The 15,086-nt window shown below is 42.1% G+C and overlaps 1 protein-coding gene across 2 annotated transcripts in view; it reads right to left on the bottom strand.

Annotated features, from left to right (window-relative positions):
* Positions 1 to 15,086, bottom strand: part of SORCS2 (sortilin related VPS10 domain containing receptor 2) — a 1,364,824-nt gene that overhangs the window by 85,600 nt on the left and 1,264,138 nt on the right. For both annotated transcript variants that reach the window (XM_082243140.1, XM_082243141.1), the window contains exons 15-16: positions 6,312 to 6,432; positions 1,312 to 1,445 (exon numbers count right to left, since the gene is read on the bottom strand). In XM_082243140.1, coding sequence (XP_082099266.1) covers positions 1,312 to 1,445; positions 6,312 to 6,432 — 255 coding nt within the window. The remainder of the gene's footprint in view (positions 1 to 1,311; positions 1,446 to 6,311; positions 6,433 to 15,086) is intronic.

Here is a 15,086-nt window from a genome sequence, read left to right as displayed (position 1 = left end):
TGTTCACTCTATGGGTCAGAATCATCAAACAGTGCCACTACATACAGTTTGCTAAAAGTGGCATATCAAACTTTGTAATTACTTATGATAGGTATACTTGCCTCATTATAGTGTATCTAAAGCCTCATTTTTTAGGTTTGGATTGAGTGGGGTAGTTTTGAAACTTGGCTATTTGATCAAGTATGGACTGGGCATGCAAGGAGGAAAGCACCCAGAGCAGAACATATAACATCCTGATTTCATTTTATTCAGTCTCTTGTATCACAAAAAACAAATTGTGTTTCGTGGGTTCAAAGGGTCCTCTGTCAACAGAATTTGGCACTTGGTTGTTAGACTAATAAAACTGGAGGAATCCTGAGGGGTAATTATTTTTGATGGCTCAACTCTGGAAAACCTACAAATTATCTTTTGCTGACAATTTAGGGGACGCGTTAAAGAAGATTTACTTACCCAATCCTCTGCGCCGTTGGGCTGGTAGACTGGTCCCATACACTCCAGCAGTCTAAGGCCTAACATCATCAAGTCCAATGTGGGGTTCATAGCAGTTGACATGAGGACAATGAAGAACAGTCCACACCCAGATCATAGGGGAGTGTCATCTGCCATGGGAGCAGGGGATTAGGTAGGTTAAAGTGCTTCCCCTCTCTCCTAGACTAAACAAGCAGTTAACCCCTACAATGTGGGTGCAGACCCACTGCATGGAGGAAACCTTGGATCCTAAGCCTGATGAAGGGAGATCCATGGATTACAGGAATTAAATCTGACAGTGCTGACAGGGGAATCCCTCCTGCTGAGCAAATCTGCTTATGTTGGGGGGGGGGGGGGGCAGGGTCCAGGAAGGGGAAGCCATTCCCGCTGGGAGAAGACAGTGATTTAGGTGCTGCCTGTACCCAGGTTGATGAATTGATCAGCTTGGTACATTTGGCCTGCCCACACACTCATTTCATGCTATGAATGGAAATCTCCAGAATGGCATTTAAGCCCTGCCCCATTAAAACTGAAAAAAGGTATTTGACTTTAGATAACCTTAATTGATGGAAGAGATTCAGGCAATAATCCCAACAAAAACCAAAATACCTGACAGGGGTTTTGACCCTTCCATCCTCTTTTCAAAACTAACAATACAGTTTTAGCTTTAAAAACTTTAGGTTGAAGAGGTTCCTTTATAATGATAGGTAACTTTTGAAAGCACTATTACTCTATTACTATTTTTGGTCATGTGATCGATAAATAACGTGATACCGATGCAGCAGTTGTGTACAGAGAATGTTCTACTTTTGAATCTTTGATAAATTAGGTTGGATAACATACCACACAAAATCAGTACTTTCACACTGGCAGATTTTTGAAGTCAATGCGGATGTGAAACTTCTTCCCTTAATACACCATGATGAGGTCTTTCTTCTGCGAAAACTTCTTTGCTGGCCCATAATGCAATGTTCTCCCTGTATGTACGTTGCATAGAAAACTGCATTATTATATAAATATATCTTGAAAATATCAGGTAGCTGCTTTTCCAAACAACAATTCATAAACATATTTTATTCTGCATTGTGCAGCAAATGAATCATTTTTATAATAAACCCCGGCATGGGCAGCAGTATAGAGAACCAATAAAAACCTATATTCTAACCCACAACTCACTGTTCTCTGGAGTTCTCAGTTCAGCAGCAGTGATCTATAATCCCTACTACATCAATGTTGAAGTTAGATATGTTCACTTTCAAAAATTAGAGGACCACTCACTTACAACTGCACGGCTGTAAAATTGGAATTAGAGCCCGTGTTTATGCAGCTGTTGCATTCCCATAGACACAAGTTGGCTGCCTGCATGCAGCACCAGGCAGCTCTATCTGCTTAAGGGCTCTTTCACACGGAGCGGACCACATTGCGATCCGCTCCGCCCCTTTTTTTTTCACGGAGCGGATGACACTTGTGTCATCTGGTCCGTATGTCCGCAAATCATCCCATCCGTTTGCGGATGATATACGGACATAATGTATGTCTATGGGCATTGCGGATGTCAGCAGATGACACCGCTGACATCCGATTTTGCATCCGTTCCGTTTTTTAAATGGAACAAAAATAGGGTTCTGTTCTGTTCCAAAAAACGGAACAGAACTGAAAGGACGAAAATCGGATGTCAGTGGATGGTCATCCGCAGATATCCGCAATGCCATTGACATACATTATGTCTGTATATCATCCGCAAAAAAATAGGATGATTTAGGGACATGCGGAACGCCCGTGTGAAAGGGCCCTTAAGCTGAAATCCAGGTAGAAAAATTGTTATCCCTTGCAAGGGGGCTGTACCCACACTGCAAGGGTTAATTGTTTGTTTTATCCAGGGAAGGAGAAACTGTTTTAATTACCTAATGCTCCTCTCCCCTGGCAGGTGGCTCTAACCCACAATCAGGGGGCGGACTGTCCCTCAGCATCCTCAAGTCCAGAGCAGGTCTATGGACCCTGCTCTGGTCTTGATGACATCAGTTCCCCGAGACTGCTAGAGTGTGGGGTTGCAGAAGTCGTGGGGACGGTCTAGCTGCTGGGAGGATGGAAGATTGGGTAAGTATATTTCCTTGTATTGTTCCCCTAGACATAAACGGGCATTTATTCCATGTATTCTGGGCACAGCCCCACTACGAGGGTTTTTTTTTTTTGCTCAGAGTTGGGTTTTAAAGATATGACCCTTTCACTTACTATACACTCACCGGTCACTTTATTAGGTACACCTTGCTAGTACCGGGTTGGACCCCCTTTTACCTACAGAACTGCCTTAATTCTTCGTGGCATAGATTCAACAAGGTGTTGGAAACATTCCTCAGAGATTTTGCTCCATACTGACATGATAGCATCACACAGTTTCCACCACATCCCAAAGGTGCTCTATTGGATTGAGTTCTGGTGACTGTGGAGGCCATTGGAGTACAGTGACCTCATTGTCATGTTAAAGAAACCAGTGGTGAGATGATTGGAGCTTTGTGACATGGTGCATTATCCTGCTGGAAGGAGCCATCAGAAGATGGGTACACTGTAGTCATAAAGGGATGGACATGGTCAGCAACAATACTCAGGTAGGCCGTGGCATTTAAACAATGCTCAATTGGTACTAAGGTGCCCAAAGTGTGCCAAGGAAATATCCCCACACCATTACACAACCAGCCTGAATCGTTGATACAAGGTAGGATGGATCCATGCTTTCATGTTGTTTACACCAAACTCTGACCCTACCATCTGAATGTCGCAGCTAAAATCGAGACTCATCAGACCAGGCAACTTTTTTTCAATCTTCTATTGTTCAATTTTGGTGAGCCTGTGCAAACTGTAGCCTCAGTTTCCTATTTTTAGCTGACAGGATTGGCACCCGGTGTGGTCTACTGCTGCTGTAGCCAATCTGCTTCAAGGTTCGATGTGTTGTGTGTTCAGAGATGGTATTCTGCATACCTTGATTGTAACAAGTGGTTTATTTAAATTACTGTTGCCTTTCTATCATCTCTGCCCATTCTCCTCTGACCTCAACAAGGCATTTTCCACAACTGGTGCTCCCTGGATATTTGCTCTTTTTCAGACCATTCTCTGTAAACCCGAGAGATGGTTGTGTGTGAAAATGCCAGTAGATCAGAAGTTTTATAAATACTCAGGCAATTGAACAGGTGTACCTAATAAAGTGGCAAGTGAGTGTATGTAAGGGATACCGACTGCAGGTATCCAGCAGCAGAGATGTCCAGTTCAGTGTAGATGTACTTAGGAAACTGGAATCAGACTGAGTGTGATGAAAATACAGTTTATTAATGCACACAACACCTATCCAACACCAAAAAAACATAAGCAGAGCAAAAGTAAAAAAATAAACAACCTAACTATAATATGCTATATACAATGAGAGGAAAGCATGACCAGGACTGGGACTGGGAACAAGGGGAGCAGAGATGGGGTAACAGGATACAGGGTACTAGATGTAAGGAACAGAATAAGGCAGGGATCAGTATAATTAGCAGGCAGGTATATGGCTAACAGGCAAAACACTGTAGCACTAATGCAAATGAAGGGAGGGGTTACATATCTTCCCATCCACTGGCTGCTGGGAGACACCAACTGGTGGCCACTGGAACTGTGTCCTTCAGCTCTAAAAACAACAGTGCCACCAGCAGGTGATTCAGGTCCTGACACTATGGGTGTTTGCACCCATGTGAATGAGGTCTAAATGAGTCTGTGGCAAGGCTATGGACTTTATAACATTACCATACCCCTAACAACCAGTTGTAGTTGCAGGCACTGTGGAGCAAATCATCCTCGAATTTCCCAGCTGAAGCACTGTAGTAGAGTTCTACCTGGTTTCTCAGGCAGTTTATCTCCCCATGCGTTCTAACAGCAGTGACTTAGCAGCCTTCCAACATTCTAATGTAAACATTAAGCTGCTATAATAATCTAATGCAGGGGTCTTCAAACTATGGCCCTCCAGTTGTTCATGAACTACAATTCCCATCATGCCTAGTCATGTCTGTGAATGTCAGAGTTTTACAATGCCCCATGGTATATGTAGTTCTGCAACAGCTGGAGGGCCGTAGTTTGAGGATCCCTGCTCTAATGTTTCATGAGTTTCATGGTAGGAGTTAGTTCAGGCCACCCTAACCAGATCAAGACCATGTAAAAAAAAAAAAAAAACCTTAATTTAATACTACTAAACAAGGATTGAACTAGTTAAAAAAAAATCCCTCTCCCTATTATTTCCCGGCTCCCAATGAATATGTAGGATGCTCTAGATGACACAATAACGCCATTAAGAATTTCTTTTACCATTCGCAAATCTGTGAAAATGTTGCTGTGACACTGGAAACCCAACTTGCTCATATCATAACTTGTTACATTAACACACAGACTCCCTGGAATTCCTAAAAACTGTTGCAGACAGATTTTGCAAAAGTGTTTCTCATGCCTTCTAAAAGTGGTAGAGAAAGCACCAAATTCACAGACCTGTCTAGAACTCGTTCTGGAATTTAGCTCATGCTGCCCCACATTTAGAAGGCATGCAGGACACTGTCAGGTTTTCTCTCTATAGACCAAAGTAGAGTTGGTCTTAATTAGCTTCACTTTTACATTTGGCTCATTCAATGCGTCACAATGAAAAAGCGCCACATTCAATGCGACACAATTTAAAAGTGTCACATTTTTGAACTATGTGAATTTAGCGCACACGTTGCTGTCAGGACCAAAAGTGTTGCAAATGCTTAATAAAGCCAGCCATAGACGGTTCGAATCCCAGCCAGTTGAGCACTGACTGTGTTGATGGGGAAGTCAAGCGATTTTCTTTCCTGCAACCCGTGGTTGCAGGAAAGAAATTTTCACTGTTTATAGCCGGTGTTCCGTGAAAAAAACATACCCATGAAAATTCCCTACCCATGTCACTTCCGGTGCACCTACGTCATTGAACAGCTGAGCAGCTTACTAGTGCGCATGCTCAGAGTTCCGGAGGGTAGGGAATTTTGACGGGTAATGTTTTGTAATGTTACACCGCATCAGCTGTTGCCGCTGCAACATGAAATCATCTCCGCTCATACCCGTCACTTCCCTGATCTTGGCTACTAAATGTAAAAACGGCGGCGGGTCTATGAAAATATAAATCACGGAGCCGAGATCTCCGTGATTTATATTTTCATACACCTGCCTCTTTTACATTTTGTAGCCGAGATCAGGTAAGAGACAGGGGTATGAGCGGAGATGATTTTATGTTGCACCAGAGATGTTTTAATCTAACAGCTAATCCGGTATAACGTTACATAACACTACCCCGTCAGAATTTCCTACCTTCCGCAGCTGTGGGCATGCGCACTGCTATGCTGCTCAGCTGTTCAATGATGTATGTAAACAGGAAGTGACGAGGGTATGCAATTCTCACGAGGTAGGGTTTTCAAACGTTACACCGGCCTTAGCGATCACGGCAATATATCACTTGCTGCGCTAATTTTCCAACAGAATCTATTTAAAAATATAATTATATGTTAAAAAATATTCTCACACACCTTCCTCTACCTGTACAATCATTGTTAAATTGAATGTCAGTGCTCTTCACCCCTAGTGTATGAAAAAATACTTGATGGACATGCCTGTGTGTATGACATAGAGAAGCAATTAGTCACTTTTTTACTAATTGGGACTCTGGAAATGGTAATTACAGAAAACTGCAGCTACTTACTTGACAATTGTCAAAATATAATTGTTCGTAAAATACTTCACACACACTTCACCAAAAAACTTTAGCACCCGAATCACAAAATATATTATATTCCTAAACTGGAAAATGATCATAATACCTGGGAGTTGGAGAGGTTCCAAGAATCATAGTCTTCTTCTGTACAGTCTCTAAAGAATGAGGGTCTAAAATCAACTTTTACTAGTTCCCAGTCTGAACGGTAACTTATATGTCCAAATACTCTGCAAAGTTAAGAAAAAAGCCATATTACATTTAAATAATTCTACAAACAGAGCTTCAATCAAAATGCAAATGTGTGAGTTATAACCATGGCCTTTGTTGCCAATGTTGATCAGGTAGTTTAAAAAAAAATATAATCCAAAAGTTAAAAAAAATCATAAACTCTGCAAATATTATACGATGTAAACAGTCTTTATTGGCTGCCTTGTTTGGTAATCCTTGTACAAGGCTTTACACTGTACTGTGTTTCAAATAAAACATGTCAACCTTCTGCCCAGGTTGGGTCTGTCTACAGCTGTCTATGGAATTCTTTCTTAGACATGACATTCTATGGGAGTTTTCTCTTTAATTCTCTAATGCAGGGTTTCTCAACCTGTGTTCCTCCTTAGGTTGCTAGGGGGTTCCCTGAGCAATAGGCAATTCCTACCTCTCTGATAAGTTCCCAATGACACCATTGTTCCTTTTAGCTATCTGTAAGGGGGTAATTTTCCCCAATGATGAGAAGAGTAAGGAGCATTCTTCCCACTGACTGTCACACTAACGTGTCATCAGTTGTAGATTTTTCATTTTTAGCAGGGGTTCCCTGAGACCAGAAATTCAATTCAAGGGTTCCTCTGTGCTGAAAAGGTGGAGAAAGGCTGCTCTAATGGATTTGCTGATATAGGCAAAACACACAGTTCTTCAGCCAGATAAGTACATAGTTAAGAACCAATAGCAACAGCCACAGTTTAACCCTGTGATGGAAAGAGAAGCTAATATGAGGGCTGTACCGAAAGCAGTACAAAAGTGGGCATACCTTTTATTATTAAAGGAGTTGTAAAGGAAGAAGGGTTTTGTTTTTATCTTAATGCATTCTGTGCATTCAGATAAAAAAAAAACTTCTATGTGCAGCAGCCCCCCCCAATACTTACCTGAGCCCATCTTTATCCAGTGATGTTGCAGGAGTGTCTCAGCTGCCTGGTGCCCCCCATAGTGAGCTGCTTGCTGTGGGGGAACTCAACAGGAGGGAGGGGCCAGGAGCACAGAAGAGGGACCCGATAAGAGGAGGATCCGGGCCACTCTGTGCAAAACCCACTGCACAGAGCAGGTAAGTATAACATTTTTGTTGTTTTTAAAAGAGACTTTACAATCACTTTAACTTACATAGGTTGTTCAAATGTCACATGTTGGTAGAGTAACTCTTCCTATATAGTAACTCTTCTTCTTCTTGTTCATTGCAGGTAAATAATAGATTCCAAGCTGAAGCAACATGTCATCATTGAGTTCTTGACCAAGGAGGGATGCAGGTGGTCCGACATCCACAGGGGGCAAATGAATGTTTACAGAGATGACATCATTGACAAAAGCCATGTCTTGTCATTGGTGACTCTTTTCAATGGTGTCAGTTCTGTAAACATTCTGTCTTTGGACAGCCTGCACCCTTTCTTGGTCAAGATCTCCATGATGGCACATTTATTCTGCTTGGAATCCATTATTTACCTGCAATGAAAAATAAAAGTTACCATAGAGGAAGACTTAATCTACCAATAAGTAAAATGTATTAAGAAAATGTAATAAAAATGTAATGCCCTTCTTTTGAATCGCCTTTGCATCACTTTCAGTACCACCCTCCTATGATACACTATGGAGCACTATAGGCAGATATTTTGATAAATGAAGGCAACAACAAACATTTCCTCTAAGGCACCATGGATATAACAAAAGACTGTAGGGGATTTACAAGGTTTGTCTATGCCTATAAACATAACCACAAATTCCTATATGTTTAGGTCACACGTTTCTTTGGGGTTTTTGATATAAATTTTTTTCAGAAAAATCAAGCCAAAAAAATGAGTCTGGTAAGATCCTATTTTATCAACTTTAAAGTTGTTTTTGTTGTAATTTTAAATGACAATGAAGGGACTGAAGTGAGAAAGACATTATAATTGACATCCCATTGCTCCCACCAGCCCCCTGTCCTTAAAAAAATAAAATAAAAACAGGTGAAGACATCTGAAAATTGTCAAAACTGTCCAGTTTGCCTGATGCCTTCTGTTTGAATCATAAGGGGAGATTTACTAAAACTGGTGCACACAGAATTTGGTGCAGCTGTGCATAGTAACCAATCAGCTTCTAACTTTAGCTTTCAATTAAGCTTTGACAACAAATCCTAGAAGCTGATTGGTTACTATGCACAGCTGCACCAGATTCTGTGTGCACCAGTTTTAGTAAATCTCCCCCATAGTTACACAGTTAGTCAGGCTGAAAAAAATAACATGTCCACCAAATTCAACTATTAGAAAATAAATAATTTAAAAAATCCTGCACCCATACAACCTTATATACACAGTTGATCCAGATAAGAGCAAAACAAACCTCTTATAAAGCATGGTTCAACTTGCTCCAGCAACAACAAAAAAAATGCCTTCCTGATCCACTAAGGCAATCAGATCAACTCTCTAGGGTGTTATTACTTACATATATTAATAACATTTACATTTTGAAGACACATATGTATTTCACATTGCTCTTATTGTAAAGAAGCCTTTCTGTAGTAAGCAGGTAAACCCTTTTTCCTCAACATGCAACTTTGCACCATGTTAACTCCATAAACCCTTTACTTTTCTTTATATGAACCCTTTACTATATAAACCAGGATCCCATGGAACTCTAGGGTTCCAGCAGGGGTTCCTTGAGCAATGAGCAGTTTCTGCCTCTCAGATAAGTTCCCATTACCACCACTGATCTATTTAGCTATCTGTAAGGGGTAATGACAACAAGTGTAAGGAGCATTCTTCTCACTGAATATCACACTAATGTATCATGAATTGTAGATAAAGTAAATATTAGTAGAGGTTCCCTGAGTCTGGAAAGGTATTTCAAGGGTTCCTCTGTGTTACAATGGTTCGGAAAGGCTGATATAAAGAGGGACGGCACCATACCAACCCCCCCCCCCAGACCACACCAGGCCGCACACCATACCCACCCCCCCCCGTCTCCGGCTCACTCACCCTGCCTGGATATGTGGAGGGACAGCAGGCAGCAGCAGCAGACTGCAACAGCGGCGGCGGTGGCTTTTTGGCTTTTTCCCCCTCAGTCTTCTGTGTCTCCTCCCTCCTCCTCCATGGCCAATGGCATGGCTTCCCCTTTTGGCCAATCGGGAAATGGGTCTCAGACCTGCTTCCTGATTGGCCAGGAGGAGGATACGTGTGACAATAGCGAAAGTTCATTCGCTATTGTCACACAACTGGGTGGGCTCGGGGCACAGTGCTGTGCGCCCCGAGCCCACCTTTTTTTTTTTTTAGCCTATTAGAGCCTCTGGCTCTAATCACATGATAAAAAAAAAATAGAAAGCCCCATTGAACTCCATGCGTCCGGCGCCCTGCATACAGATTAGGGGGCCAGACGCATGGATGGGGGGGGGGGGAGTCGGCGCCCCTGCTCCCCCAATGCACCAGCCACCACTGCCCCCCATGAAACGGAGATGAGAAGATATGGACATACCGTAAGTGGGGTCATTATCAGGAGAGCCTAGGGTGACAACCGTAGATACAGTGGAGGAGTGACGTAGCCACCCAGGGACAGGAAACAAGTTATTAGCAGGATTACCAGGTAAAAATAAAGCAAAAGCTTGAAAAGGGAAATGAAAACCACCTCACCAAGGATGAGTAATCTGCAATATATTACTTTTTAGGTTTTGGATTTGTATGCACTTTAACTCCCTCAGTTTAACCAGCTGCAGTTTGGGAGTTTTCAGCAAAGAACAAGTTAAAATAGTAAGCAGCAATTTTTATTTTGTTTTGTAATCATGCTATGTTCATGAACATGTAACAAGTATAAGGTGGGTGTTATCCCAATTTAGTCTCAAAAGTGGAAATACACTTAAAGTGTTACTAAACCCCCAACAGTAAAATCATTCTGTATATGCAGGAAAGCATGGGTGTTATACTTGCTGTAGAACCTAAGGGGTTAAACCTGTGCATTGTGTAAAAAGGCTGTTTGATCCTGTCTCCTCTAAACCTCTCCTCCTTCCATTGTCCCCAATATATTTCCTAATAATACAGAGCTTGGAGTCAGGCTGCACATGCTCAGTTTGGTGTGTATTGCAAGAGAGATTTTTTTTTCTTACTTGGGAGGGTGCATGTGATCAGCACAGGGCCAATCAGCACTGTCCAGATAGAGGGTCAGGGGTTCTACACCGTGATAGAACAGTCAGAGAAGAATGAAAACTGGTTTGATTAAACAGACATTAATAGAAGTCACAAGACTGCTAGATACTGCTGATGAGAAAAAGTATTTAGGAGTTTATATTTACTAAAATAATTGCATTCCCATGTTCTGTGTACTGTGGGAGACAAGATATAGTGAGTGCAGACTCCTGAGTTTAGTAACACTGTAAGGGCTTGCTCACACGTGCGCTGCTTTTTAAGGAGCAATCAATGTTTTGTTTGCATTTCAGAGGGCATTTGACGGGCGGTGAGGAGGCCGATATAACACCACCTGATTTAACCCTGTTAATGCCACACTACCACACTGCGATTTACTGCATTGCATATGGCTGTGGGGCAGTTGCAGCACGGCCCCATAAACTTTCATGGGTCAAATATGGCCTGTTTAATTTTTTCTGTGGTACGGCATTGCAACTGCAGCATATGCTCAGCCATGAGCGGCAGCATGTCAGTGTTTAGATGGGCGGTTAGGGGGCAGTAAACCTGCGACTTGAAAGCCTGGTTATACCACCCCCTGACATTTTTAAATGCAGTGTGAACACATATGCAAGAAAAAATAATATTTTTTAATGAACCTAGTTTACACCATTGCAGTGTTTTCATGTGTGTTTAAACAAAGTGCAGCATGCTGCACTGTTTGCATGTAAATGCCTAAAAAAAAATGCTCCCTTAAATACACCATAAATGATCAAATGCTTAAACATACTGCAAGCACTTTAAAATGTATATATATATATATATATATATATATATATATATATATATATATATATATATATATATATATATATATGCACATGCAGAACTGTACACTATATACAGGATTGTAATATAAAGGAGCCTTTAAACTTTACAGTGGTAAACTGGTTTGTCATTTCACCATCAGGTGGCACTGTGACATCAGTCCTGCGCTCATTCTGATCGCTTCAAAAAATGTTAGAATAAAAAAAAAAGCATAAGCTTTGAAGAATATTAAAAACTTGTGGTTACTTTGCAGAGGAACTCCTGTGAAAAATGGCTGACTTTGAACACATCTGTTAGCATTACAGGTAAGCCCGCTACATTTATCTTCTATAAAGGGCTGAGCTACGGAGGGGCTGTCAAAGGAATTCTCCGTGTATTCTGTCGCTGTAGATATAAACTCCTCTCTGTGAAGTTATCACTCCACACTTATTAAAATGCTTCATTTACCAGGCTCAGCAGCTTCATATCATTTAATAAAAACATGAAAACTTTGCACAAGGTCCAATAAATTGAAAGAAAGAAGCAGGCCTTTTTTTTTTTGGTCTTTCCAACTCATTAATTGCTGCTGGATGTGCATATCCCCTGTATTTATAAAGCTGCATATAGTTCCCGGCAAAATCAAAGAGCGGTATCATGAAAAACTGGGAATAAAAAATATAACGCTATCAGCGCCATGCCAGCAAGGAAATCTATGTATCTGCAATGCTTGTTTTGATAATGATGCTCTGATTTAGTGATTGACTGATATTGGTTTTTCGTTGCTGATACTGATACTGATATTTTGGTCATCGCGTGTCGGTATCGGCCGATATCTGCCCATATTTTCGTACGTTTAAAAATGTTTTATTTTGTTTATTTTTATCACTTGACAGGTACTGTTGTGGAAGGATCTGGAGGTCTAAATGACCCAAAACCCCTCCTCGGCACTTAAAAGCATTCAAAATGCCAAGTTTGGCTGTTTTGAATGCTGTCATTTTTTTTTAATCTGGTGCAAGTACCCGGAATTTCCAGAAGTGATGTAATGACATCACTTCTGGGTTTTTGCATGGAAAACCTGATCAGAGCCGAATGAGGCTTTGATTGGGTCTTCGGTGGCCATGCAGGCTGGTTGCCGGGGTCTCCCGGTGGGAACAGGAGACCTGGGCGAGCGGCGGAAGGCAGCGGGAGAGGGGGGAGGATGGGGGTGTGTCCCTGTTGAATTATCTTTAGTGCAGCTGAGCCTGGAGACCCGAAGCTGTTCTTTATTAATGATGTTTATTAAGATTTTCAAAGACAAGAAAGAAATAAAATGAACATTGGATGGTAGCAACATATGGATTCTATGCCGAGACCCGAAGCAGGTAACCCCACAGTGCTGGAAGTTCAGCGGCAGGAAGAGGACAGGGCAGCCCTGCATTGAAGATTTCTACAGAATCCAGTGGCCTGCACATCATGGCACATACTTCATTACAGGTTAGTGTTGTAACTAAAGCTGTTAAGATTTTTCTTTTTTTTTTGTTTAGCTTTAGCTAAACTTCATTTTTTTTGTATAATCTTTATTAAACATTTTAGACATTACAAAACATAAAAAAAAGAAAAGAACAAAAATCACAATTCACAGTACCGAAAGACACTGATAAAAGCAGTGATATAAACCAGCACAGTATGAAAATTGCAGGTCCTCTCTTGTTCCAGATATTTGATCTATGTGGACAGCCCCTCCCCCCCCCCCATATGGTAGGAGGGTAGAAGGGCTCGCATAGAAGCTAAGAGCAATATTACGGTAGGTATAGAAACTCAGGAAACATAGTTGAAATACATAAGATATTAGAGTACTGTAAATATATATCCGTAACATGACGGTCACACCTGGTACATTGGCTGACTAGATGCTGCAGGACAAGCTTACTGACTCCTAGGTTCTGGTCCACCCAGACAAGCTGCTTACATGCAGGGTCCGCTAAGGGTTACAAAGCAATATCCAAGCTAGAAGAGACTGGAGCTGAACCAGATATATGATCCTTGCAGGACGCCCAAGTGGAGTCAAAGCGTTCTCAGGTACCCTTGAATCCACTCCTCCGCTTCCATGATCTCCCTCTAAACTTCAGTTTTAATCACTTCATTTAAATATTACCTGATGATAATGTCATAAAGATCCTCAGTGTTATGGACTGACAACTGACTTCCAACTGTGGCCCTGCGCTGTCACCCTGTAGCATGTGTCCCTGGTGGAGGAGACTATGATCAGTTGTATTCACACACATTCCACAAGCATGGTGCACCGTTATCACTATTAGGAACGTGGTCCAGAGCAATGAATTGCAGCTTACAATGGAGCAAATACATGTGGGCAGGACAAGGCTGACAGAAACTAGAGGAGAGCAGCATCACTGAGCTGAAAAAACAGATGAATAAAGAGGGGGAAAAAGTATGTGTAGCATTGCCCCCTACTGGACTGCTGAGAATTACATTTGCTGGATTCCCCTGGGTTAACCTTAGCAATTGATAGCGGACAAACAGCATTGAAAGTCCTTGGCACAGTCAATGATCAATCCAGGGGATGTTGGTTTTTGTGTTTATATTGAGAACTGGGATGGGAGAAGGGATGAGTGGGATACTCCGACTATGAACTATGCACAATCTTAAGGACAACTAGCTGTAGTATGCGGCAAGGCCGTTGCTTCACCTTGCCACTGAAGTGAAGATAGTTTTAAAGGTTCCAGTTTTAGTTATATTCTTCAGGGTTCTGTAACTGGCACCCCTTTCCTCTCAACACCAGTGTGCTAACGCCTGTCCGCTGACTCTAGCTTCTGGGGTGGTCCTCTTCCTGGCTGATCCCTGGGCAAGTTCCTCTGTACTCACGGACACTGTTTTTCCAGAGTCACCGTTGCCTCCAAACTCCACTGGACCTCTGCGTTCAGCAACACCTTCAGGGACCAGGTCACCAGTCCGACTGCCTGTGACCACCTTTCCCAGCTGCAGAAGGAGAAACAGCCGTACTCTCCTTCTGGGACTTGGCTTCCCACCCAAAGTCACCCTGCCACATGTGCCCTTGGCTTTTATAGCCTATCCCAGGATGCACCACTGTCTGTGCCAACCCACTTGGACAGCCACAAAAGCCTGTGTGTCACTGGCTAGGTTTCCTCCACTGTCCAACAGGCTTCCCTATTGGATACAGCGGGGACACTCCTTTAGACCAGATGAATCACACATGGACACATGCAACAGGGCTGACTGGAAATCCTGCTCCCTGATAAGCAGAAAAGCAACTAGGTTTTACCTGCTACTCTCCTGATAAGCAGACAGAGCAAAAATACACTACCTACCTAGCACCTAGGAGGGTGCTACATATGCAATGCAAAAAAACAAACAAAAAACAACTGTTTATGTATATGCAGTGCTTAACCAAACTAAATATCACACAGTAGTGTTTAGATTTACTTTATTAATACTATGTAGCTGGGTCTGCAATGTTGGCAGAGAAAAGCGGCTGCAGTTTCATTGTGCCTGCTGCTGCTTTTGTTCATGTCTGCAGAGAGTGGAATATAGTGACAAATGCTTTTGTGCTTTTTACAAAGACACAGCTTAGGGAGGAGACTACTGTTATTGTGGAGCTGAGTAGCCAGTGTTAAGCCCACCCTCCACCCAATACGCATGTGCACAGGCTATTGTCTACTAGGATTGTGGGAGGTATAGTTCCACACTGACCTAGCTGGCTTTGTAGG

The sequence above is a fragment of the Pelophylax lessonae genome (assembly GCF_965119305.1).
Source record: "Pelophylax lessonae genome assembly, chromosome: 1".
Classification (NCBI taxonomy): Eukaryota; Metazoa; Chordata; class Amphibia; order Anura; family Ranidae; genus Pelophylax; species Pelophylax lessonae.
The sequence above is the reverse complement of the archived record's forward strand: the minus strand, read 5'-3'. Positions and strand labels throughout refer to the sequence as shown.